The 26,291-nt window shown below is 44.0% G+C and overlaps 1 protein-coding gene across 1 annotated transcript in view; it reads left to right on the top strand.

Moving 5' to 3' along the window:
- Positions 1-26,291, top strand: part of LOC134221316 (potassium voltage-gated channel subfamily KQT member 1-like) — an 802,936-nt gene that overhangs the window by 698,873 nt on the left and 77,772 nt on the right. The window contains exons 7-8 of the mRNA XM_062700517.1: positions 13,005-13,180; positions 13,246-13,497. Of these exons, the coding sequence (XP_062556501.1) occupies positions 13,005-13,180; positions 13,246-13,497 (428 nt within the window). The remainder of the gene's footprint in view (positions 1-13,004; positions 13,181-13,245; positions 13,498-26,291) is intronic.

Here is a 26,291-nt window from a genome sequence, read left to right as displayed (position 1 = left end):
TTAGTCACGCTACAAACCTGCTCTTACCGCAAGAACATTACTCGTTCAGTGAAGGTACCAACTTGGCCTCACGAGTTAAAATGGGGGCTGGCTTTTCCAAAATATGATGATCTGAGAGCGGCGCCACCGATAAGCAGTTTTGAGTTGTTCAAGGGTGCAATAAAATATAGTAGAACACGGAGTTTTAGCGTCAAGCTGCATCACACACATTATCAAGAAAATTCATGCTGGTGGAACATAGCATCAGTAAAACAGATGTACCTACGAAGTGGAATACTATAGCGAGCGAGGATATGAATAAAGCAGCTATCCAGTTCGTTTTGCATCTCATCCATCATGCTATAGAAAATTACGGAATAGCAATGAAATAGTGAAGCTGCATGATCCTTTTTGGTTGGCTTTGACTCGGCTCCACTACGATTTCCATGCTGCCCGCTGGCAAATTGGACTTCCCCCGTGACCATGCACAGCACGGTGCATTTTCGTGCATTTAGAAGCTTGCAGTGTCATATCCTTGTTGGAAAATTCTACAGAACCGATGAACCGATGGCTCTGTTATGGTGTCGTATGATTGATGAAAAATCGATACTATTTTCATTTATCTATTAGAAGGAGAACTAAATATTGGGGTAGTTCTGGGTAAACATTCGTCCTTGCGAGTTTAAACAATGTTTTCGAAGCTCCGGATGCATATTTCAGAACTTGAATTCAAAATCAGCTACAAAAATGGAACACGACTCTGCAGGGAAAAACCTCGAACATCGCTCCATCTCGGCAAATGGGCAATTCAGTCGTGAAAATCATCCCCACGCTTTCAGTTCGCTAATGGTGGACACATAACAGAGATTCGCTGGCATGTCCTTTAGTGACCAGCGACCGTACAGCTGTCTGCAGACACTGAGGGCTACTGTACTCCCCAAGGCCGTACCATTAGGCGAAAACAACTTCACACGCTGCCCCAACCCCTAATTGAAATGCTAATGAGGATCGTGAACATCGCGAAGGAGAAAGGCGTTAGCGTCAGCCGCACCACCGGAAGCGACTGTTTGTGGCCGTTTTGAAGCGGAATTTTTAGTATTCCGCATCAGGAGTTGCTTTTCACCTGGCGAAAATAAAAATAACAACATCAAACCCAATGCGAACACGTTCGTGTTCCGTGCTGGTTGGATTTCAGCTTGAGATTGGACGACCATGACCAACCTCCTGTTTGAGTTTCCTTGCGGTGGGTTTGCATTTCGAGCAAAGTGGTCAAACCTTATGCAATACGTAGTGAAAGGACGACGACGCGGTGGCATCCTCGCATAGTGCTCAGGTGTGTGGCCCCGGGACAGACAGAGCAGCGAGGATCAAAAGTAGCCAAAAGCGGCGGAATTCATGAATTATTCATGTGACCCCTTAGCTCGACGTGAGAAGCGCAACCAGCTGGTCAATAGAGGTTTACGCTAGCGAGTGCTTCGGTGGGGTGGATTGGCTGCAAGGCAGCGATGGATTTCGCGACCGCGATGTAACCTGGAAAGGATTTTTGTGAATTTCAAAGTTTACAATTACAAATTCAAATATTGAATTGGGTGGGCACTCGGCTGCAAAAGGAAAATTAATTATGCGGGAATTTCCCAGTTCTTGTAGAACTATGCATAAATACAGATAGATGGAATACAGATGGTTCGTAACAGATACCACAAAAAATGAACTCTACATAAAAATACATTTTTCAAAGAAATTTGGAATAAATAAAAAATACCCTTTATTAATTCCCCTTACGGTACTGGTGCCTTTCTCGTGCATTCTAATATGTGATACAAAAAAGTAAGTGATTAAGCATATGCGGTATTTCGAAAAAAAATTGTTTCAGGTGGTTCGAAATAAAATTCCGCGGAACTTCGCGGAATTTGAGCGTGGCGGAATCATAAATTTCGCCACCAAAAACTAGCTTTTAACGAGATTTAGCAGAATTTCTAAACTTAATTGAACTAATATCATACTTCAAATTACTCAAAATTTGAGGTTGTTTTTTAAATTTGGTTATCTATACAATCTTGTCATAAGACGAGTTAGTACTACAGTCGCCTCTCCACATCTCGATGTTGAAGGGACCATCGAGATAGTTAGAGATCGAGGAATAGAAGGAAAATTGTTTGCTATTGTCCAAAGATGGTCTAGTAGCCTAAAAATTTGAACATAACGACATAAGAAGAGTGAATCCTGAACAAAATATGATCAGAACACATCGAGAAAGGGAGGTTATCGAGATGTAGAAAGCCCAAATATGTGTAGATTGAAGGGACTGAGGATACCATCGACATAGGGAGAGATATCGAGATATATAGAACATCGAGATGTAGAGAGTCGATTGTATTACATTTAATTCCACTACTTTATTGTACCTTTGACAGAATGATCCTAAGCGAGAGATATTTAAAATTTCAGATGGTTAGCCACCTCTAAAGTGGATCGGATTCGCTATCGTACCTTTGATAGCTCGTGCTGATTGTATTGCGGATAGATTTTGCTCCTCTATATGACGAAATAAAGTATACTTTAGCATAATCAATTAATTTGAAGGTGAAATAAGGGTTTTAACAGAATTATATCCGATAAGTGCTTATCACGAGAAGAATTTCAAACTGATATAAAACTGATCATTTTGGAGGGCATACGCTTTACAATAAATTCTTTTGAAACCGCTTCCGTAATCTGCTTCTTCTATTACTACTTAAAACTCTATTTGTTGCATAACAGTTAGGCCAAAACAAATATGTCTCCCCCCTCAGATTTTTTGTACAAAAAATAATATTTTGAGGGAGCAACAAAGAAAAATCGGGGAATTTTGAGGATTTTCAAAACATTTTTTTTACAAATCCGAGGAGTTTTTTTGATTTTTTTTTTCATTTTAATTCTTCATTCTTCATTAAATCCTTCAAAAATGCCGTGAATACCAGGTCCCAGCAAAAGATATTTTAGTTACTAGATAAAGATTGTCGCTGTCGTCGCTGTCCGGAACATCTTTTGCTGGCGAGGATAGGGGAGCTAAATGTCAAAGAAGGAAAATCCATACGATTTGACAGGTATGTACCACACATGTTTCGGACAGCAGAACAAAGGGAACCGAAGCGACAATCTTTATCTAGTAACTAAAATATCTTTTGTCCCAGCGCACCATCTGTTCATCGATTTCAAGGCGACAGTATCGACCACGTAGAACTATGGAAATTAATGGACTAGAACAGCTTCCCTGGGAAGCTTACCAGACTGATCAAATCAACCGTGGACGATGTGCAAAACTGTATGAAGATTTTGGGCGAACGCTCCAGTTTGTTCGAATCGCGCCGGGGACTTAGACAAGGTGATGGCCTTCGTTCCTGTTGTTCAACATTGTGCTAGAAGGTGTCATGCAAAGAGCCGGGTGTAACAGCCGGGGTAGGATTTTCAACAGATCCAGTCAATTTATTTGATTCGCGGATGACATGGACATTGTCGTCCGCACATTTGCAAAGGTGGCAGAACTGCACACCCGCCTGAATCACAACAAAAGTTGGACTGTTGATGAATGCGTCGAAGACAAAATACAGTTGGTGGGCGGAACCGAGCGCGACAGGGCCCGCCTGGGAAGCAGTGTTACGATAGACGGGGATACCTTCGAGGTGGTCGAGGAATTCGTCTATCTGCCAATGGCTGACAACAATGTTAGTCGTGAAATACGAAGCCTCATCATGTGTAGAAGGGCTCCAGAAGAAACTGTGGTCGAAACAAATTCACCGCAAAATGTGTCATGTACAAGGGGCGGATAAGACCGGTAGTCCTTCACGGACATGAAACATGGACAATGCTCGAGGAGGACTTGCAAGCACTTGGATTATTCGAGAGACGGATGCTTAGCTCCATCTTTGGCGTAATTTGAGCATATCCTTTTCTAGAATCACCCTCTGATCCGAATCCACCACCATTCTATCTTGGATCAGGACCGACCAAGGTAGACTGAAAATCTTCGTCTGCAATCGTGCCATCGAAACCAAAAATTTGACGCACAACATGGAATGGAGTTCCCGGGGACTATTACCAAGCGAAATAAAAGTGGTTTTTTAGTTCAATATAATGATAAAAAGAAACTATGTAGGAGTTGATATGAGGTGATTCATTTAAAGCATTCTTGGGCTACGAAATGGTGAGCTTTTATCCGGGAAGAAGCGCCCAACATAGCTCTGGTCCTCACAAGTTCCAATACTCACGCTTCTACGGGTCTTCCGATGACAATTGACCGCCAGCTAAGGGTTGCGTACTTAGTTGATAGTGTAGCCTGTCCTTCTGACATCAGCTAGAGTGAGAGGGACAAGAAGAGACAAGAACAGGACGCTTATATCAGGCGTGTAGCGGCAGCAGAGAAGGTAGCCAAAGGTCCGCAGACCAAGGCCCTCTCCTGCCCTAGCGGTGTTACTGCGGCGAAAGAGGCAACCGCCCTTATGGCCAGTGAGGGTAAGAAAACGCCAAGCTCGAAGCGACCCAAACGCGCTACCATTAAGGCAAAGCGTCGCCTGGATGGTGCACCAGAGCCTGAAGGTCGTGTGCCCAAGAAGGCGAAAGGCACTAGACAGGCACAAGTTGCTGTGCTACAAGCAGGCCCCAGCCAGCCATCGGTATCCGCCGAAGGGGACGCAAATCCTTGGCAACTGGTCAGTAGGGTGCGGAAGTCAAACACCCCTCAACCTACGAAGAAGGTGAGAGACAGAGGCGAAGCCTTGTTGGTGAAAACCGACAAGGACAAATACGCCGATTTCCTGCGATTTCGCTGCGAGCGCCTATCGGCCCTGGGCCAGGATGTGCGCAGCGTCAGACGTACCAAGAATGGTGAAATGATCTTGGTACTGAAGCGTGGCGCGCAATCCAGCGGGGTAGCTTAGAAAAAGCTTGCCCAGGAGATCTTGGGTGACGGCGCACAGGTCAGGTCGTTGGGTGCAGAAGTGACCTTCCAGTATAAGCAACTGGACGAGGTCACGACCACGGAAGACGTCGTCTCTGCCGTCAAAGAGCAGTGCGGCACAGAGGTTGAGCGGTCCTCTGTACGTCTAAGAGGGGGATTCTTTGGTACGCAGGTAGCCTATCTCAGACTACACGTGGCTGACGCCAAAAAGGTCACTGAGAAAGGGAAGTTAAAGATCGGCTGGTTAGTATGCCCAGTAGGGCAGTTCAAATTTCAAAAATGTTCGAAAATTCCAACTCCCATATGTCTATTAGCATCATTTTGATAATATAGTCCTGGCAAAATTTCAGGCAATTCGGTGTGGCCATTTAGGGTGGCGCATGAAGTCAATTTATGTTTATATGGAAATTTGTATGGGAAAAACTTAAAATTTATTCAAGTCTCCTACAACTGTCAAATCGCGATGAATTTAAACAAACATCCCTAACCACCCTTTTGGAATCTATATAAATGAGACCTCTTGATAAAAACATTAGTTATGAGTGGATTAAACGGTTCTATTGACAGTGTGAATATGTGATAAACGGCTAAAATGGTGTAATTAGCCTCAACGTAGCAGTGGAAATATAAATCAAAATTAATGAGTTACCCACTGGTTGAGCTCAAATAGATTCCAAAAGTAGAGGCTGGGGATGTTTAATTGAATTCATCACGATTTAAGAGTTGTAGGGGGATTTTAATTAATTTTTAGTTTTTCCCATACATACATTTCCATATAAATTGACTTCGCGCCCCTAAATGGCCACCGAATTGCCTGAAATTTTGCCAGGACTCCTATATTATCAAAATGATGCTAATAGACACATGGGAGTTGAAATTTTCGAACATTTTTGAAATTTGAACTGCCCTAATGCCCAGTAAGCGTGCTCCAGCCACCTTCAGTGGACAGGTGCTACCGGTGCCTTGAGTCCGGGCACAAGTCTTATGACTGCAAGGGCCCAGACCGAAGCAAGATGTGCCGTCGCTGCGGCGAGGAGGGACACAAGACGCAGGAATGCGACAAGGTACCTAGGTGCCTTATCTGCGCCAGTAAGAAGCAGGCCCGGAAAAAGCCGTGCAAGTAACACAGCTGAATCTGAACCACTGTGCACCTGCCCAGCAACTGCTGTGGACCGAGGATTCGAGGACCGATGTCGACCTCCTGTCCGACCCGTACAACGTCCCTGCCGACAACGGCAACTGGGTGGCGGACGGGTCTAGGTCGGTGGCAATCTGCACAACGGGAAGGTTCCCGGTTCAAGAGGTTGTACACTCCTCCACGGAGGGTGTCGCGATAGCCAAGATCAATGGGGTGTTCTATTGTAGCTGCTACGCCCCACCAAGGTGGCCAATGGAACAGTTCAACCAGATGATCGACAGGCTATCGTCCGACCTAGTAGGTCGGAGCCCGTTCGTTATAGCGGGAGATTTTAATGCTTGGGCAGTGGAATGGGGCAGCCGCTGCACCAATCAGAGGGAACAAGCGTTACTCGAGGCACTTGCAAAACTCGACGCAGTGCTTGGCAATGACGGAGCCAGTAGCACCGAGAGGCCGAGTCGTGGATAGATGTAACGTTTGTCAGCCCCGATCTGGTCTCTGACCTGGACTGGAGGGTAGACGAGGGCTACACCCATAGTGATCACCTAGCAATTCGCTTCAAGATCAACTATGGTGTGCAGCGTCCGAGGGCGGGTGATCCCTGTCAGGTCCGTGGGTGGAAGTCCAATCACTTCGACAGCGAAGTTTTCACCGCGGCCCTGGGACTGAAGGCCAGCGCCGACCGTCTAAGCGGGGATGCGCTGGTAGCTGTCCTATCACGCGCGTGCAATGCTACTATGCCCTGCCAAGAAATGGCAGACGCCCGGCATACTGGTGGAGTGCCGAAATTGCAGCCCTACGATCAGCCTGCCTATAGGCTAGACGTAGGACGCAACGAGCCCGCACCGAGGAGAAAAGAGCGGTCTTCCGGGAAGTGTTTCGAGCTGCGAGATTGGCCCTTAACAAGGCCATTAAGAGCAGAAAGAGAGCGTGCTTCGACAACCTGTGCGAGGGTGCCAACGCGAATCCGTGGGGTGACGCCTATATTTAGGATAGTGATGGCCAAGACCAAAGGGGGCTCTTTACCCCCCGAACCGGTTGGCGAGGCTTATCGAAGTACTCTTCCCGTCCCAAGCCACAAGTCCGTGGCCTCCTCCTGCGCTGCAAGGCGCTGGGAGTGTGGCCGAAATGGAGCCTTCTTGATGTACGGAATAAACGTAGTGCCGATATCGCGTCTGATCATCATCACCTCATCGGCGAAATACGCCTGCGCATTGCGCGGATTCGTCGGCAGGAGGAGAGAGTTGGACGACGATTCAACACACGCCGACTGGAAGATGCCACGGTGAAACGGTCCTTCGTTGAAGAATTGAAGACGCGTGCTGCAGATATTCCGGAAGGTGGCAGCGTGGAAGACCAATGGACCGCCATCAAGAATGCCTTCATCGCCACCAGCGAGAACAATCTGGGCGAACTGCGCACCCATAGAAAGCAATGGATCACCGATGAGACCTGGAGGAAGATAGAGGAGCGATAAGAAGCCAAAGCCACGATAAAGTGATCAAAAGCCAGAGGAGCGTCTTAGCCCGTCAACGATACTCGGCTCTTGAGAAAGAAGTAAAACGCTCATGTCGACGGGACAAGCGAGCGTGGGCAGACTCTCTGGCCGACGAAGGAAAGAGAACCGCAGCAACCGGGGACATTCGCCTCCTCTACGATATCTCACGACGCTTAAGCGGGGCGAAGATGAATGCAACGATGCCTGTGAAAGACGCTGGCTCGAGCACTTCGAACAACTTTTTCAAGTGCCAGCCAGGCCATCACCACCTCGGCATGATCTGCCTAGGATCCGACGTATAACACGCGTCAATACCGAAGCTCTATCACTGCTAGACATTCAAACAGCCATCCAAAGCATGAAATCGAATAAAGCCCCAGGGGTCGATCGCATATCAGCCGAGATGCTCAAAGCTGACCCCATGACATGCACTCAACTACTGCATCGTTTATTTCGTAATATCTGGGACACCGCAACTTTCCCGGTTGATTGGATGCAAGGTATCTTAGTGAAGGTACTCAAAAAAGGGGACCTGACTGTATGCGATAACTGGCGAGGCATTATGTTGCTGTGTACCGTTCTCAAAGTTCTATTCAAAGTAATCCTAGCCCGGATTCAGGAGAAGATCGATGCGACTCTCCAGCGGCAGCAGGCCGGATTCCGTGCCAGAAGATCCTGTGTGGACCATATTGTTACGCTCCGTATCCTTCTGGAGCAGGTCAACGAATTCCAAGAGTCCCTTTACTTGGTATTCATTGACTACGAAAAAGCTTTCGACCGTCTCAATCACGAGAATATGTGGGGCGTCCTGAGACGCAAGGGGGTTACTGAGAAAATCATCGGCCTCTTCGAGGCACAGTACGAGGCCTTTTCGTGTAGAGTGCTGCACAATGGGGTCTTGTCCGACCTTATCCGGGTAGTAGCTGGTGTGAGGCACGGATGAATTCTATCACCGTTACTGTTCCTCATCGTGATCGACGAGATTCTGGTAGGTGCGATTGACCGTGAACCAAACCGCGGGCTGTTATGGCAGCCTATAACCATGGAGCACCTAAACGATTTCGAATTGGCTGATGACGTTGCACTCCTAGCTCAACGGCGCTCTGATATCTTCGGCAGGCTTAGTCATCAACGTCAACAAAACCAAATCGTTGGATGTAAACACGGTGACCCCTTCCAGTTTCACAGTAGCCGGGCAACCAGATGAAAATGTTGAGAGCTTCCAATATCTTGGTAGCCAATTGGCGTCAGACGGCGGTACCAAGATCGACATAGGCGCATGGATCAAGAAAGCAAAGGCTGCCTTTTCGAGTTTAAAAAATATCTGGAAAAACAGGCAGATAAGTGAACGCACCAAAATACAAATTTTCAACTCTAACGTGAAATCTGTGCTGTTATATGCTAGCGGAACATGGTGTGTATCAGTGGAGAACACTTAACGGCTGCAGGTGTTCATCAACAGATGCCTGCGGTATATAATTCGGGCCTATTGGCCTCACAACTGGATCTCCATCGTCGTTGTCACCAAAAGCCGATAGCAACAGAAATTCGGGATCGGAAGTGTTGCTGGGTCAGCCACACACTACGTAGGGGCGGAAACGAAATCTGTAAACAAGCATTAGACTGGAACCCGGGACATCGCAGCAGAGGAAGACTCAGAGGCTAGAAATAAAAGAAGTCGACCGAAATCTATCCTGGCAACAGGTTAAAGCGATAGCTGGACAACGCTCAACATGGAGATCTTTGATGTCTGTAATGCACCACCGGAGGTGTACAGGATCCATAAGTAAGTAAAATATATTGACTGATTCAAAGATGTTGGCCTTATGTTTTTATGCTCTAGGATTATTGTTTACTTCTTTTTCTTCTTCTTATTGGCATTAAACCTCCCACTGGGGCATTGCCGCCTCGCTGCTTAGTGTTCAATCAGTACTTCCACAGTTATTACCCGCGAGGTTTCTAAGCCAAGTTACCATTTTTGCATTCGTATATCATGAGGCTAACACGATGATACTTTTATGCCCAGGGAAGTCGAGACAATTTCCAATCCGACAATTGCCTGGACCGGCACCGGGAATCGAACCCAACCACTCCACCCAGCTTCTCCAATCAATTGGTGCATTGAATGAAATCTTGATTGCGTTTAATATTTTGTAGCGTTTAATACTTTGATTCGATAGTTGAAGGTTTACATTTATTTTCTGAAGTTAATAATTCTGCCATTTTTTATTTAAATTTTGCCAAACCTATCTTATTTTAAGGATTAAAAGCACACTTATTATGGAGCACTGCAAATCAACATTGTTTTTACTTGAAGTTTAATATTCTGCTGATTCATTATTGGTTAAGACTTTGTATGTCAGCTTAATTATTATACAAAAAAATAAGCAAAGAAATATGTGGTGCTACAGCATCATTAAATATCGTTCCAACTTGAAAGGTTCCCAGAGTAAAACGAAAAAGTAAGCACAATGAAAAGCTTTTTCTAACTGTAAAGCTCATCAATGGGCCACATGTAGTATATTTTTCCAGATCATTCGCGGGCCGCCAAAAAGGCTGAGAGGGCCGCATGCTTAATTCACGGTGGGCCATGGTGCACAATTTTGCTCAGAGTCCCTCGCTGGCACTCGGACGATGCTCAACCGCCCTAAGCATGGAGCACAGATGCTGAGCCACTCCTAACATGGAGAACGCTTCCCTGCCAGCGTTCGACGAAAATTCGGTTGGTTACCCGACCTTCCCTAAGGTTGCTCGTACCCCGGCCAGCACCACGGGAAGGTAGGGATAGGAGTTACTGGGTAAGAGGCAAAGAACTGCGAAATGGGGTCTATTTTATTCCTGCAGGTACGCGTTACCCAGCATTTGTCATGCCTTTCCCGCAAATTGCTGTACAAATTCCCTTGTGTACTTATGTAGATGTGTAGATGTAAATTATTTCATATATATTGTGCATTTCTTTCAAAATGTCTTTTAATAAAACCTGAAGACAGTCCTAAATTAGATCCGTCAAAAATCTCAAAAGTTTCAGAAACGTGTAGAAATTTCTCTTTCATTTTCAGCAGCGAAGAGAATCTAGACTTTGATACATCGCTAATATTCCCTAAGCGTCTTTCTTATAATCGAATTGCCGCAATTAAAGGTCTCTACTGCATAATCATCACACCCTATTATTTATACTTAATCGGGCCTTTCCCAAATTATCACGTCAGCATCTCACTCGCAAAAATACACCAAACAAAAATTCCATCCCTGCCCTTTCTAAGGACGAAGAGAGCCAATGATGACGATGATGGCTAATAATTTCCGCCGACGATTTGAGCAGATTCACTCGGTTCGCTGACCAAGTGGCGCTGCTAATGGGTTCCGTCCGTCCAAAGAGAGTGCGGTCAATTACCGATCCCGGCCGAATGGGCGAGCAAACGGGCAACCATATTCGGCGATGATGGGCTGCTTGTGCCGCAGAGCAGCTAATTAGCAGCACTTCCCGGTATGGCGTCGTGTTGTGATTGACCACCAACGGGGCTTTTGTTCTGCTTGAATACCCGTGGCGGGGGTGGAGGAGGCGGTTCCACATACCGCAACGAGTGCCACTCAACCCCGCCATTCATATTATTAATTATGGTATGGAAATCTTTATTAACGAACGTAAAAAAACACGCTTTTGATATGCTGGAGCGGAATTTGCATACTTTCACACGATGTAGACTTACAGTAAATTAGCGTTTCGACGCCGTATCAAGTTTATGGGCGCATTAATTGTATTCCAGCGAGATTTGTCGAGCAGACAGTAAGAACAATATTTAAATCGGCATTGTATTACTTTCATACCATTTTGTACGAAAAAAGAGAAGGTGATTCGAAGTGACCTGAAGGTCAAAATGGATTCGAGAGGATCGTTACCGTGGGGCATCGAAATCCGTACACTTAAGCACCTTAGTATATGAAAAAGTCATTAGAAAATAGGAATCGAATGTAAATAAAACGTTTGTCATTAACACAAGCGCATGAAGTCCTCTACTTTTGAAGTGTTTCACATTTACTCATTAAAAACTACGAAAAACATGATAGAATAATGAATTGAATTAACTACTCCTGACTCGAAATCCGTACACCGTGGACGGATTTCGAATCAAAGGATCAAAATCCGTACAGCTATTTCTTAACTAAATATTTAAATTGAAACAGTCTGATTGACTAAACTAGCACTGTAAATAGTTCGATAAGCACCTTGAGAAGCGATCCCTTCGATTTGTATTCCGCTTATCTTATGTAATGATTTGCAATTAGCAATGAAAACAAAGTTACTTTTGGTGCAATTATGTTCTACCCGAAAACAAAATGGCGGCATAAACTCCGCGTTTGGTGGGTGTAGATTTGTTTTTGATTTTTTGTTTTAATTTCAAAGCCTTCTTTCCAATTCTATGTAACTAGAAGCTTACTGTCAAGTATCTGAACAGGATAAGATTTATTATTCCTACATTAATTACCTTTAACCTCCTTTAATTTATTGATATCTCATGAGGTGGACGGATTTCGGTCCCGCACGGTATGTCAAGTATTTCATTTTTATATTTACCATGGTACAACAAATGCGTTTCAAAAGATTTTTAAGTCTAATGACTTATTAAATATTTTATTCCATATAGTTCAAGAGGATTTATGAGATTCTGAAATAATTTAATGATTTGGCGTTTTCATTAAGTTTTACGTAGGACCTAAATAATGCGTGGCATATCAAGTGAAATCATTATCATGAAGCCACATGTGTGTCCTTGTGGCTTTTTTATGTTCACAACGAGCGGAGTATCGAGAAGAATCCTCAAACTCGGCAACGATAAATAAGATTTCAATTAAAGTGCGGTATTTGAGCCTTTGAATCATTTGTAGACATTGTAGACATCTGGAAAGAATTTTATGAGCTATAGTTTATTCTACAATTTACATATTTTCTTATTCAAATAATGTGGCACGTAACTCATAATGATCAACACCCCTCTCCATTATTGTATTAGTAAAATCCAAAACACTGAAACAAAACGAAACACTTCCGAATCGGAAGTGGTCAGGTGTACCAGCCACCACCGCGGGCCACTATAATTCCCCCTCAATTATGCATATTAGTTGGAGTCTTGTTCACATTATTTGTTATTTTAATGAACCCTCCTCCGTTGGCATAAGCCAGCATGCTCAGCCCACGAGAGACTTTCTTGTGGCATCTTGGCGGCAGCCATAGCCAGGGCCCAGGACGAGCCCGAGTGCAGCGAGCGTGCCGCCACCACCTGGTTATGTGCATTATGCAAACATGAAGATCTGCCTCTTGCTTTGAAGAGTCTTGTGCTTCCGCTTCCGCTGGTATATAGTTCAAACGGAAGTGGGTGGATTGTGGCTGGATAAAATGCTAATGTTTCTAAATGGATTTTTTTTTCCTTTTTTTTCTCAATTTTCCATTGCAGATTTAATAGTAGTAGTAGCATCGATGGTTGTGCTGTCAGTTGGCTCAAATGGACAAGTGTTCGCCACTAGTGCCATCCGAGGCATTCGGTTTCTGCAGATCCTCCGGATGTTGCATGTGGACCGGCAGGGTGGTACCTGGCGCCTTCTTGGATCCGTCGTTTTCATTCATCGGCAGGTTGGTGACTGATGATTTGGTGCATGTTCTGGTAATTGAATCGATTATCTTTATTCCCGAACTAGGAACTGATAACGACGCTGTACATTGGATTCCTGGGGCTAATATTTAGCTCGTATTTTGTGTATCTAGCGGAAAAGGACGTAACGGGGCCGGACGGACGGCAGGACTTTGCCAGCTATGCGGACGCCCTGTGGTGGGGAGTTATCACCGTGACGACAATAGGCTACGGAGACACAGTGCCGCAGACGTGGATGGGAAAAATTGTGGCGTCCTGCTTTAGCGTGTTTGCAATTTCGTTCTTCGCACTTCCAGCGGTAAGTTTCCTTTTAGATATTTTTATGAAATGGTCAAAAAAATCAAAATGGATGGTGATATTTTAGGTGTCAGATAGTATAAAAATAAGACAGACAGATTTGATGAATTTTCTTACCGTGCCCATCAGCCGAAGGGATATGTAATTTATACACACAAAAAACCTGAATCTGACATTTATTTATAATCTTGGCATATACAATTCTGTAAGCTTTTTATACAGATATTGTATTAAAATAATACAAATCTGTAAGATTTATATACAACAATTGTATTGAAATCTTCCGAAATTGTATATGACAAATTATTAAACAGTTTCTGTAAGTTTCTAATGCAGAACTGTATTAAAATCTGCTATCCGCTGGCTGGTTGGGTGTAGTAAAATATTAAATTCAGAGAATGCCATCAAACTTCGAAGTAGTTTTATTTAAACACTATTGAACTACGTGATTTTCCTGAGTAGCATTAGCATTAGCATTGATTATTTCGCACAAATTCATATGTAGTGCAAGTCTAGACTATTGTATGAAAGTAGCATCACTTTCATCCGTTACCGTAGATATTGATTTGAGACTAATCTTTATCTTTTATGTAACGTACACACGGTCAAACAGTTTGACCAACATTGACTCCAGCTCTCGTTTATTCAAACATCCATCAAGCATTAACAACAGCGGCACGAACAATCAATTTATTCGACCAAGCTTACTAGGCAGTACCATATTCACTCAATTGAATCTTTAAGTTTGTTGAGAATCGGACGGTTCAGGGGCGGTGGAAAACACTTCTGTTTAGCAGTTCAACAGAAGCAGCTTAAAGATTCAATGTTTCACTACCCAATTGACGAAACCTCGACACAGAACTTCTGATTGGTCTTTCATTTAACGTGTCGGAATATAACCCCGAAGGAAATCGAAACGTAGTCCTGTCGGTAATTAGCCTTAAAAGGGCTTGAACAGTACTCCATCGGACAGTGGAATCTACGGGTTTCACAGAGAACTCCTTACAGGACCTGAAGAACTTGGCACTGATGAGATTTGACTAAAATCAACAGAATTAACTGCCCTAAGGGATGATATCAATTTGCGCCGACACAGACACTGCTGGTTAACAAAGATGTTAGATTATTTGTCTGTTTTCAATCCCCTCCTTCTCTCCCTTTGCATTCTTTCGTTGACGTTCTGTCGCGATGACGGCTGTAATGGAGCGTCCGGAATCGGCACTACCTCTAGCACAGTGTTAGTAGAATGATGGTTTTCAGCATTCCCCTCCTGTGTAGTTCCAATGGTACTTGATTCTGGTTATAGCGAACATTTAGAAAAGCCAACTTCACCACTGGTCGTTGTAAGATCCCTCCTTCGGTTTTTACCGCTGCACTTCAGACTTGGCCGTTCTTGTTTTCTGAGATTTCTATGACATGACCACGCAGCTATCCGTTCCGCTTGTTTTTGTCAACAACAACAACCACATCTCCCAGTCTCACGAGTTTCACGGGCTCGAACCACTTTATCCGTCTCGATAATGTTGATAGATTCTCACGGACCCAACGTCTCCAGAACACGTCCGCTAGATACTGGGACAACTATCACGCAGTATAACTCCTTCACACACTAATGAACTCTTCGGTTGTACTATTCCGCTCGAGCCGTATAGCAAAAAGTGGTTTGGGGTTAACGCCTCTTGTTCGACAGAGTCCAGTGGAACGTACGTCAGCGGTCGTAAGTTGACGATCGTCTCCGCTTCCAGCATCACAGTCTCCAGTTTTCCTCGTTAGGAAAACGAGCATGTTGTCCAATATCTCCCATCGTTGCCTTCACCGAACGCACCATACGCTCCCAATAACAGCCCATATGGGGGGCAGCTGTGCCAGCTCGTCATCGCATTGCTGCACAACCTTCATGAATGGTTTTTAGCGGCTCCATCAACAGATTGCTAGCCCCTCAGAAACAGGTTCCATTGGATCAAGACGAGCCAGCCTTGGGCTGAAAGTCTCGCTAATAAAGACATAAAAAAGGTTCCATTGTGGGAGTAGACATCAGATGGAGGTGCTCTGCGTGTGCAAAATCTACGAATCGCCATCACACAAGACTGCCTTGAAAGACTGAGTACTATCTCCAAATGCACCACCACTTTGCCAGACTCCGATCCTATTCTACAAGGATTGGACCGAAGTAATCTACGCCAATGCAGCTAAATGCTCGGATATGGGGCGTCAACCGAACCTTCGACAGTGGCGCCATCATCGGTGGTTTCGGCACAGCTTTTTAGTGACACGTTGTAGCAGAGAGCGCAACTTCGGAATACGAAACTGCTGACGAATCTCGTTAAACACCGTCTGACGGTTCTGATGTTTGAAGCGACGATGACAACTATCGACGAGAAGAGCGGTTAGCTTGTGGTCTATCGGCAATATGACAGGATATTTTGTTCCAAAGGTCACGCCGGGTGCAGCCTCAATTCGCGAAGTCGAAGCAAATTCTGCTCTTCCCTCCTACGGGAAATTCCATTGCTATCTGTCAGAGTCTGAGTGAAACATGGCCGCCATCTCCTCCTCTATGTTGCTCTACTGTAAAAACCCATAAAGAACTGTCATTGTTTGTGTGGAGAATTTTGCTTCGACTTCGCGAATTCTGCTGTTCATTCTTATAACACCAACATCGTTAATAAACGGGGACCAATGATCGAATCCAAAAGAGAATGAATAAGTCTCTCACTTATCATCTCTGTATACATATACGATATATAGCATATTGCGAGTCTTTTTTCCCAAGCCGTCATGATAAAGAACTGATTCGGGAGGCTATACCTCATAAAAGCTCCAAACGCGGGGATCTTGATGCATTTCAACTTGTTTTACACAGCTGTTCGCCATGCGGTCACCAACACAAAATGAGCGAGAATAATCACTTCTCTGTGGGGGCTGTCTATCCGATTCTATTTTTTCGCTCTTGTATTATACAAGTATAATACAAGTTTGCTAATATTTTTTTTTTATGATTCGAAACAGTTCTTGCCTTTCTTTTATTGTTGTTCGTAATCTATTAAGAGCGTTTTCTGCAAACCCTGACGGAGATTGCTTGTATGAACTTAACCACAAACGTTTTCTTTTTCCACGATTATTCATCTTATCGGTCGGAAAAGTGACATCGACATCCGCTGCAGGCCGATGAATATTTCAGTGAACTCGGAGCATTTTAGTTCACCGGATGTTCATGTCGTGGTTCATTTTTTTATAAACATTGCCCGGCAGCGGGTGTTTTCTTCTTACTGAAAATCGGCGCGTGACGTCATCGTGGTTTAGTTCATAGCGGACTACACTTCTCAATTCCCTTTTGCTAACCCTTTGGATTACTTTTGTTGAACTCCAGATCACGGCACTCATCGAAATGTTTTAAACTGATAAAATAAACCGATAAAACAACGAGGAACCTCGACTTTTCCCAATCGCCTCAAGAGCAGTGTCCAGTCCTTCCACAGTTTATGTAAGCCAGTCACAATCTTTTCATCCCAATCCGTACCAGATCTCCAAACGTGTTGCATGAGAATCTTACCATGTACGATAAAATGTACGATGAATCCATATGGGTCCAACAGCGACATAACAAGCTTCAGCACCGGACGTTTCGTTGGCGTGTGTCCTTCCACTAGTAGCTTAACGAGCTCGTCCCTTAGCATGATGTCAAAAATGAGTACGTCCACTGCGGGTCTCCATATCATCCCTAAGATACGCTTGGCGTCTACAATCTTGTCCAAAATCATCGACTCGTCCTGCACGTCTGGTTCAAATTTCGCAGAACATCGGAGGAGTTGGATGAAAAGTTTCGGATATCAAATCCTACGTCCATGACGAAGATCTGAGGTTCTTGATCGCGATAAACGAACCACTGTGACTGTTTGTCCTGTGGGATAATCCGAATTTGGTGGAACATTTCTCGGATATCTCCACACACGGCTACTGATATCTGACGGAAGCGCAGTAAGACTGCGAACAGTGACTTCAACATATCTGGTCCTTTTATAAGCACATCATTGAGCAAGACACCGTTTACTTGCGCTGTGGCATACCAAATCAGATGAACCTTCTCCGGCTCCTTCGGCTCGTAGTCCTAGTTCTTTGGCGAGTTGCCGTCGCTTAATAGCGCTGGTATCATTGGCCTGTTAACCGTACACGTACCAGCCCAGCCACGTCTTCGATTCAATTGGTTCGATTACACTACCTTCACGCATCTTTAAGGTAGCGAGCAACTGTGCGTGTTCAATGCCGATGTTGATTCTTGGTACTACATCAGCATAGCAAATAAAGACCTCTTAGATGTGGATGTAGCTCGAAGAACTGGAATGATTTGCTCTGCAGCATCGATTTCTGTACCGTACGTACGCTGTTCAGCTGATTTCGAATCTTAAACCCGATATGACAACTGAGATTCGCTGCGAACCTTTCTTCTTGCGAGATATATTACCAGCCCATGAGAGCCAAAGAAATTCCTCGGGGCCGACAATGTCCAAATCCTCTACAAGTCCAGCTTCCATCAATGTAGACCAGTGATCCCCAAAGTGCGGCCCGCGGGCCGCATGCGGCCCTCCAAGCTTTTTCCTGCGGCCCGCGAAGGGTTTCAGAGAATACACAACATGTGGCCCACTGTTAAGCATTATACATAGAAAAGCTTTTCATTGTGCCAATTTTTTTTTGTTGCAGTCGAGTATTTTATCAACCATTATGTTGTTGAAGGCATGAATTGTGTTATCATCATGATTCATGAAATTCATCACTTCATAAATATTATGTAGGCTAATAGCAAACATACTTCGATGTTATTGCCCCGGGCTATAAAAATAGCAAATTTTTTCTTCGCATATTGAAACGAGTTTAATGTTGAACTTCATGTAAGAATAATGCTGCTTCACACTGCTCCGTAATAAGGATGCTTTTATTCTTAAACATAAGTAAGGGTTCGCGAAATTCAACGGAAAAATTTCTAGATAATTAACTCCAGGAAACACGTTGACTATCAACTATTATGTCAACGTATCAAGATTTTTTCTTTGTTTGATGAAGAGAAGGTTTCAGACAATTCATTTGACATTCGGAATGCACACCCAACCAGCGGATGGCAGATTTTAATACAATTCTGCATAAGAACCTTACAGAAACTGTATAATAATTTAGCATATACAATTTCGGAAGATTTTAATACAATTTTTGTATAAAAAGCTTACAGAATTGTATATGCCAAGATTTTATACAATGATTGCTAGATTTGTTTTTGTGTGCAGATTTAGTCAAGTTTTATGGAACACTGCTGAAATGTTCACCTGGAATCTATTTTTAGATATACATTATTTGTTATTGTTGTCGTTGCCAGTTCATTTTTGTCGTGAGTCCATTATGTCCGTTTGTCCATGGCGTGTATGCAATGATCGTTGCTTTGTTCGGTTGCCATTTACTCCGGGTAACGTTGGAGGAATGCCTCCGAGAAGAACAAGTTGTCAGTCGTCATCAGGCAGTCGTGACGGTAAGGTGCGTACCTTAAAACGCCACCGTATGGGCTGTGGATCCGGCGACTGACGGGGGTTTGGTAGAGGGGCTGGGAATCGAACCCATGATCATTCGCTTACAAGGCAAACGTGTAGCCAACTACGCTACGGGACCCCCTAAGAAACAGTAGTATCGACTCATAGTTAGCTACGGCGATAAAACATCATTTTGTACTAAGCTCCAAAATTCTTCTTCTGCGGCCCGCTTCAACAGTTCAAAATTTCAATGCGGCCCTTGATAGTAAGCATGCTGGGGACCACTGGTGTAGACTCACATCCATCGACCAGGAAGGCAAATGTCTCTATCTTTTTGCCGTTGCCTTCGAACATCACGGGTAGAAAGCAGAACCGAGCAGAACAGAGAGCAGAAAATTCGTCACAGAACGATGATTCTGTGATGATTCAAAGATGATTCTGACGCGTGACTTTTTCAACATTTTATTTCCATTTTTTTAGTTTTACAGATAACACTGAATCAACAATATGACGCCACAATACATGGTTCAAGGCCGCATCTCTCCATTCTCGAATGCGCCCCACGCTCGCCAAGTCGTTTTGCACCTGGTCCTAGTCTGCCCACCTCGCTCGCTGTGCTCCACGTCGTCTCGTGTCTGCCGGATCAGAGGCGAACACCGTCTTTGCAGGGTTGCTGTCCGGCATTCTCGTAACATGCCCTGCCCATCGTACCCTTCCGGCTTTAGCTACCTTTTGGATACTGGGTTCGTCATAGAGCTGGGCGAGCTCGTGGGGCATTCTTCGCCGCCACACACCGTCTACTTGCACACCGCCAAAGATGGTCCAAAGCACCAGTCTCTCGAATACTCCGAGTGCTTGCAAGTCCTCCTTGAGCATTGTCCCAAGCAGCACAAATTGTTTCACTACTGGACATTTCACTGTGTTGCAACTATTTAGAAAGAAACAATCTTAGCGTATGTGCCATCAAATCTAACTCTCTTGCAATCTAAAAAGCGCAAGAGGTGGAGCCTATGGAAACATCCTTCGATTGCAGTTAAATTGCAATAATGTTGCAAAATAATACAGCGGAAAAAAATAAAATAAAAAAATAAAACTGGATTCGATTTATGGTTCTTGTGATTGATAGTCCTTTACTCTACCACAGCACCATTCAACACTTGGAAAGGACTGCATGTTGACTCACCATAAAAACCATACGATTATGAAGTTTTGTACTCGGGTTTTCTTTTACTTGATTGCACCATCACCGGAAAAAATTGTAAGTTGTCAAAACGTTGAACAATGCTAAATTGAACATGAAGACACACTTAACTTATCTGCTACTTAATTTAAACAAACAATCAAATTCAATCAAAGTTAATTGCCTATTTCCGGGGATTAAACCACCCGACTTGAACGTTAATTTACAATGTTATGAAAACTCATATGTGAATATGTACGTTATGTGGAAGATATTGATTTGGAAAATGTATTGGAGGTAACCACTTTCCCTTCGACGGGACTCGAACCCATGACCCTACAGTACGCTAGACTGGTGCTGGTTAATTGGTTAATTATTGCCTGTGACCGTTATTAACGAAAAAAATGTCCATCCATTCTGAACTCGCCTTTCGAACGATAAAATATCCAGGCGTCTGCTACGAAATTTTCAAAATATTTCATCTAGGGAATCAAAAGTTATAGCAGTTACAAATTTAATGATGTTTGCGTTCAATATTTCACTAATATGCAACCATATATACCGTGAATTTCCTCCTGATTACATCCAAATAAATTATCATCAAATATGCAATTTGCAACCTCAATCTACTAAAACCTAAAACTTATTCTTTGAATAATAGAAAAAAATAACAAAGGGTGTTAGAGATAATATTGTTCTAATATCAATGACAAAATAGACAATACAACCACAAAACAGTATTTAAATTACAGAATTATTGTACTTCAATCTCCTAATCATACCAAAGTGTGAATATTGTCTATGACAGACAAGTTACTACACGCTGTATGATGATTCTGCTTTTATTGAATATGATAATAGTTGGTAACATAGAATATCGCGCTGAAACAATTTTGTCTTTCATGGGTACTGGGTAGTTAGTAAGACTAGTAAACCAATATTTAAACAACAATGTGCATCATTTGTTGTTAGTTATACAACCATCATCCATTTGATTCAAGCGGTGGTACGAAAACGAGTTCCATTTGACATTAAATTTTAATATCAATTAGGTTTACATATTTTAAATGATAATCGATTACACAATTTGACAAGCACAAGCCTGGCTGATAGTATACAGCTGCAACCATCACCGACGCAAACTGCTACAGAGACTTACCACTCGTTAGTTCTCTAAGTCGTAAGTCAGTCTAAGCCCCTGGTGGCTTATTACAGAAAAACCCATTGCGAAAGCTGGGCTGTCAACGGCGTTATTGATAATAATAATTATTCCTTCACGTGGATTGCGTCGAACTTAGCGTTTACTCCGGCAAACACCTACGAATCAGCAAAAACGAGCCAAAGAAAGTTTACCAGAACGCATTCACTGCAACAGCGAAGAAGATTCCGAGCCCCTCTACTGGCATCAACAGACGTAAGCAAGAGACTACCGTCAAACGCCTCTAAGCTTTCCCAGGAAAACGCACGTTTAAGTTAGCATAAACGAACTGCACCAGCTAAAATCCCTGCAATGGCGGACATAAAAACTTTCAATGAAGAACTAAAGAAATGCTAATAAACTACTAAGTTGAAAAGCAGGTCAAGTTCTAGTTGGAATGTAGTGCTTTGGAAGAAGAAGTTTGCGATGCACTTACGACATTGCTAAACTGTTAGCAAGTTTTTAATAGTAAATATTATCATACATAGATATTGTAACACACCAGAGCCGGTTTTTACGCGGAAGATATGGGCCGCGTAAATAAAAACAACGTAAAAAATCGCGTGAATCTCGAAGTATGTCTGAAAGTACCGCGGAAATCCAGAAAATCGCGTGAAAAAAAATCGCATAAAAAACGATTCCTGTAAAACTAATCGCGTAACAAACGACTTCAGTGCATCAGGTATGAAACGTTGACTCTTCCTTGATCGTTTGGTTCAAGAAAATTGAAAATCCATCGAGAAACGGCTGAGATATTAACGATCGAAGTCTATCATATTTTCGTGACGATTTTCAATTTTTTGCAACCGTTAAGTGTACCCCAATATAGAAAAAGACAGACGTAGTTCTACGTCAAAAATATGCAATTTGATGATTTTGTTTTGTGTTTGGAACATAAAGTGCAATATTCTTTGATTGTTTGATTCTAAATGTCAAACACGTACTGAATTGTAATTTTTTTTATTCATATATTTATTTGGTAGGCACTCTGTATTCTTAACCGCTACTGTGCCGTGATCTACTATTGTATTCTGCTGTACAGAATCCACACAGAATCTATTTTTAGATATCCATTATTCGTTATTGTTGTCGTTGCCAGTTCATCTTGTGTCCCTTATGTCCGTTTGTCCATGTCGAGTATCCGATGATCGTTGCATTGTTCTGTCGCTATTTAATCCGGGTAACGTTGGAGGGATGCCCCCGAGAAGAACAAGTTGTCAGTCATCATCAGACAGCCGTGCCGGTAAGGCGCGTTCCCCAAAACGCCACCGTATGGGCTGCGGATCCGGCGACTGACGAGGGTTTGGTGGAGCGGCTGGGAATCGAACTCATGACCATTCGCTTATAAGGCGAATGTGTAGCCAACTACGCTACGGGACCCCTTCTTAATTGCAATGTTAATTGATCACAACTCGAACGTTTTGACATCTTGATGCAACTTTTTCGTGCTTTGATGTTTATCCAATGCCTTTAATGAAACTGAATAGAAACAAGGTGCTTTTTGGAAGATGTTGCGTGTGCTACTTGGGGAAGTGAGAAGCGAGATATTGAGTAGTTAGAAGCAGGCTTGTAAAATATCATCTGCATGTTATTTGACTTATTTGTTCATAACTTTCTTCGGAAGCCAAATTTACTTCAAAATTTAAATGCACGCATAACGCTTGAGTAGTTCTATATTTTTGTCCAAAGGTACATTACTCTAAATATAACATCGGAGGCTAGAGAGTGAAATCTCTCCAAAATGTCACGTGTCATTTGACATAATGTCATTTGAATGACATTTTCCTCCCACGCCCAGATTACATATTTACAGCAATTTCTTGTTAGACAAAGTTATAGCCACATTTAAGCGCTGTAAGTTCGCCATACTTGATAGTTGATAGCTAGCTACTGAAAAAGGTCCTGGGAAAATTATGAAAAAGAATGCAAATGACATTTTACAACACTGGTTAGAAACGAGTGGAGCAATATAAGACAGAAAGAAGAAGGACGAAGAAAAAAGAAAAGAGGAAAGAGAAGCTCGTTTTTGCTTCTCGTTTCTCGGTCCACACTTCTTCCTACTTCCTACTCACAACTCACTTGCCACTTCCCATTCCTCACTTCTCACTACTTACTTCTTACTTTTCTCTTCGCACATCTCGCTACTCACCTCCTTCTTACCACTATTTGTTCGAAATGTTCGAAAATTCCAACTCCCATATGTCTATTAGCATCATTTTGATAATATAGTAGTCCTGGCAAAATAAGTATTAAGCAATTCGGTGGCCATTTAGGGGTGACGCGGAGTCAATTTATGTTTATATGGAAATTTGTATGGGAAAAACTTAAAATTTATTCAAGTCTCGCTACAACTGTCCAATCGTGATGAATTCAAATAAACATCCCCAACCTCCATTTTTGGAATCTATTTGAGCTCAACCAGTGGGTAACTCATTAATTTTGATTTATATTTCCACTGCTACGTTGAGGCTAATTACACCATTTTATACATTTTTCTCATATTCACACTGTCGATAGAACCGTTAAATCCGCTCACAACTAATGTATTATCCCGAGGTCTCATTTATATAGATTCCTAAAAGGGAGTTTGGGGATGTTTATTTGATTATTTATTTATTTATTCAGACTAAGGCCGAAGTGGCCTGTGCTGCACATAAAAGTCTTCTCCATTCAGCTCGGTCCATGGCTGCACTTCGCCAGCCACGCAGTCTGCGGAGGGTCCGCAAGTCATCTTCCACCTGATCGATCCACCTTGCCCGCTGCGCACCTCGCCTTCTTGTGCCCGTCGGATCGTTGTCGAGAACCATTTTCACCGGGTTACTGTCCGACATTCTGGCTACGTGCCCGGCCCATCGCAGTCGTCCGATTTTCGCGGTGTGAACGATGGATGGTTCTCCCAACAGCTGATGCAATTCGTGGTTCATTCGCCTCCTCCACGTAGCGTCCGCCATCTGCACCCCACCATAGATGGTACGCAGCACTTTCCTTTCGAAAACTCCAAGTGCGCGTTGGTCCTCCACGAGCATCGTCCAGGTCTCGTGTCCGTAGAGGACTACCGGTCTAATTAGCGTTTTGTAGATTGTCAGTTTGGTACGGCGGCGAACTCTATTCGATCGGAGCATCTTGCGGAGTCCAAAGTACGTACGATTTCCAGCCACTATGCGTCTCCGAATTTCTCTGCTGGTGTCATTTTCGGCAGTCACCAGTGAGCCCAAGTACACAAATTCTTCTACCACCTCGATTTCGTCACCACCGATGCAAACTCGCGGTGGGTGGCTCACATTGTCTTCTCTTGAACCTCTGCCTATCATGTACTTCGTCTTCGACGTGTTGATGACTAGTCCGATCCGCTTAGCTTCCCTCTTCAGTCTGATGTAGGCTTCCTCCATCTTCTCAAAGTTACGTGCCATAATATCTATGTCGTCGGCGAAACCAAATAGCTGGACGGACTTATTGAAAATTGTACCACTCGTGTTAATCCCTGCTCTTCGTATTACCCCTTCCAAAGCGATGTTGAATAGCAAACACGAAAGACCATCACCTTGCCGTAACCCTCTGCGGGTTTCGAAGGGACTCGAGAATGCCCTTGAAACTCGAACTACGCACATCACCCGATCCATCGTCGCTTTGATCAATCGTGTCAGTTTATCCGGAATACCGTGTTCGTGCATTAGCTGCCATAGCTGGTCCCGATCGATTGTATCATATGCGGCTTTGAAGTCGATGAATAGATGATGTGTGGGCACGTTGTATTCGCGGCATTTCTGCAGTACTTGGCGAATGGCGAACACCTGGTCCGTGGTGGAGCGTTCGCCCATAAAACCTGCCTGGTACTGCCCCACGAACTCCCTTGCAGTTGGTGCTAGTCGACGGCATAAAATTTGGGAGAGTACCTTGTAGGCGGCGTTCAGCAATGTGATTGCGCGGTAGTTGCTACAATCCAGCTTATCGCCCTTTTTGTAGATGGGACACACGACACCTTCCATCCACTCCTGCGGCAAAACTTCCTCCTCCCAAAACTAGGTAATAACCCAGTGCAACGCTCTAGCCAGTGCCTCACCACCGTGTTTAAATAGCTCTCCTGGTAGTTGGTCAACCCCAAGGGCTTTGTTGTTCTTCAGCCGGCCAATCTCCTCCTGGATTTCCTGGAGATCCGGAGCCGGTAGAATTATGTCCTGCGCGCGTTCCCCCAGGTCCATCACCATACCGCCATCTTCGTCTACCACATCGCCATTCAGGTGCTCTTCGTAGTGCTGCCGCCACCTTTGGATCACCTCGCACTCGTTCGTAAGAAGGTTCCCGTTTATGTCCTTACACATATCAGACTGTGGCACGTGGTTTTTACGTGAACGGTTCAACTTCTCATAGAAATTTCGTGCGATATTGGCGTGGTAAAGTTGCACCGTCTCTTCACGGTCTGGATCTTCCTGCTGGCGCCTTTTCCTTTGACAAACCGAGTTTTGTCTGTTCCGCGCTCGTTTGTATCGAGCCTCGTTCGCCCTCGTGCGGTGTTGCAGCAATCTCGCCCATGCTGCATTCTTCTCTTCTACTAACTGCTCACATTCGCCGTCATACCAGTCGTTTATCTGATCCGGGGCCACCGTGCCAAGTGCAGCGGTTGCGGTGCTACCAATGGCGGATCGAATATCTCTCCAGCCATCTTCAAGAGTCGCTGCGCCTAGCTGCTCTTCCGTTGGGAGTGCCACTTCCAGCTGCTGCGCGTATTCTTCGGCTGGTTTACCGTCTTGTAGCCACCCAATGTTAAGCCGTGGCGTCCGGCTTCGACGCGTGTTGTACACCGTCGAGAGTTTTGAGCGCAGGCATACTGCAACGAGGTAGTGGTCGGATTCAATATTCGCACTGCGGTAAGTGCGGACGTTCGTGATGTCGGAGAAGAATTTACCGTC

This window comes from Armigeres subalbatus, chromosome 3 (genome assembly GCF_024139115.2).
Source record: "Armigeres subalbatus isolate Guangzhou_Male chromosome 3, GZ_Asu_2, whole genome shotgun sequence".
NCBI lineage: Eukaryota > Metazoa > Arthropoda > Insecta > Diptera > Culicidae > Armigeres > Armigeres subalbatus.
The sequence above is the reverse complement of the archived record's forward strand: the minus strand, read 5'-3'. Positions and strand labels throughout refer to the sequence as shown.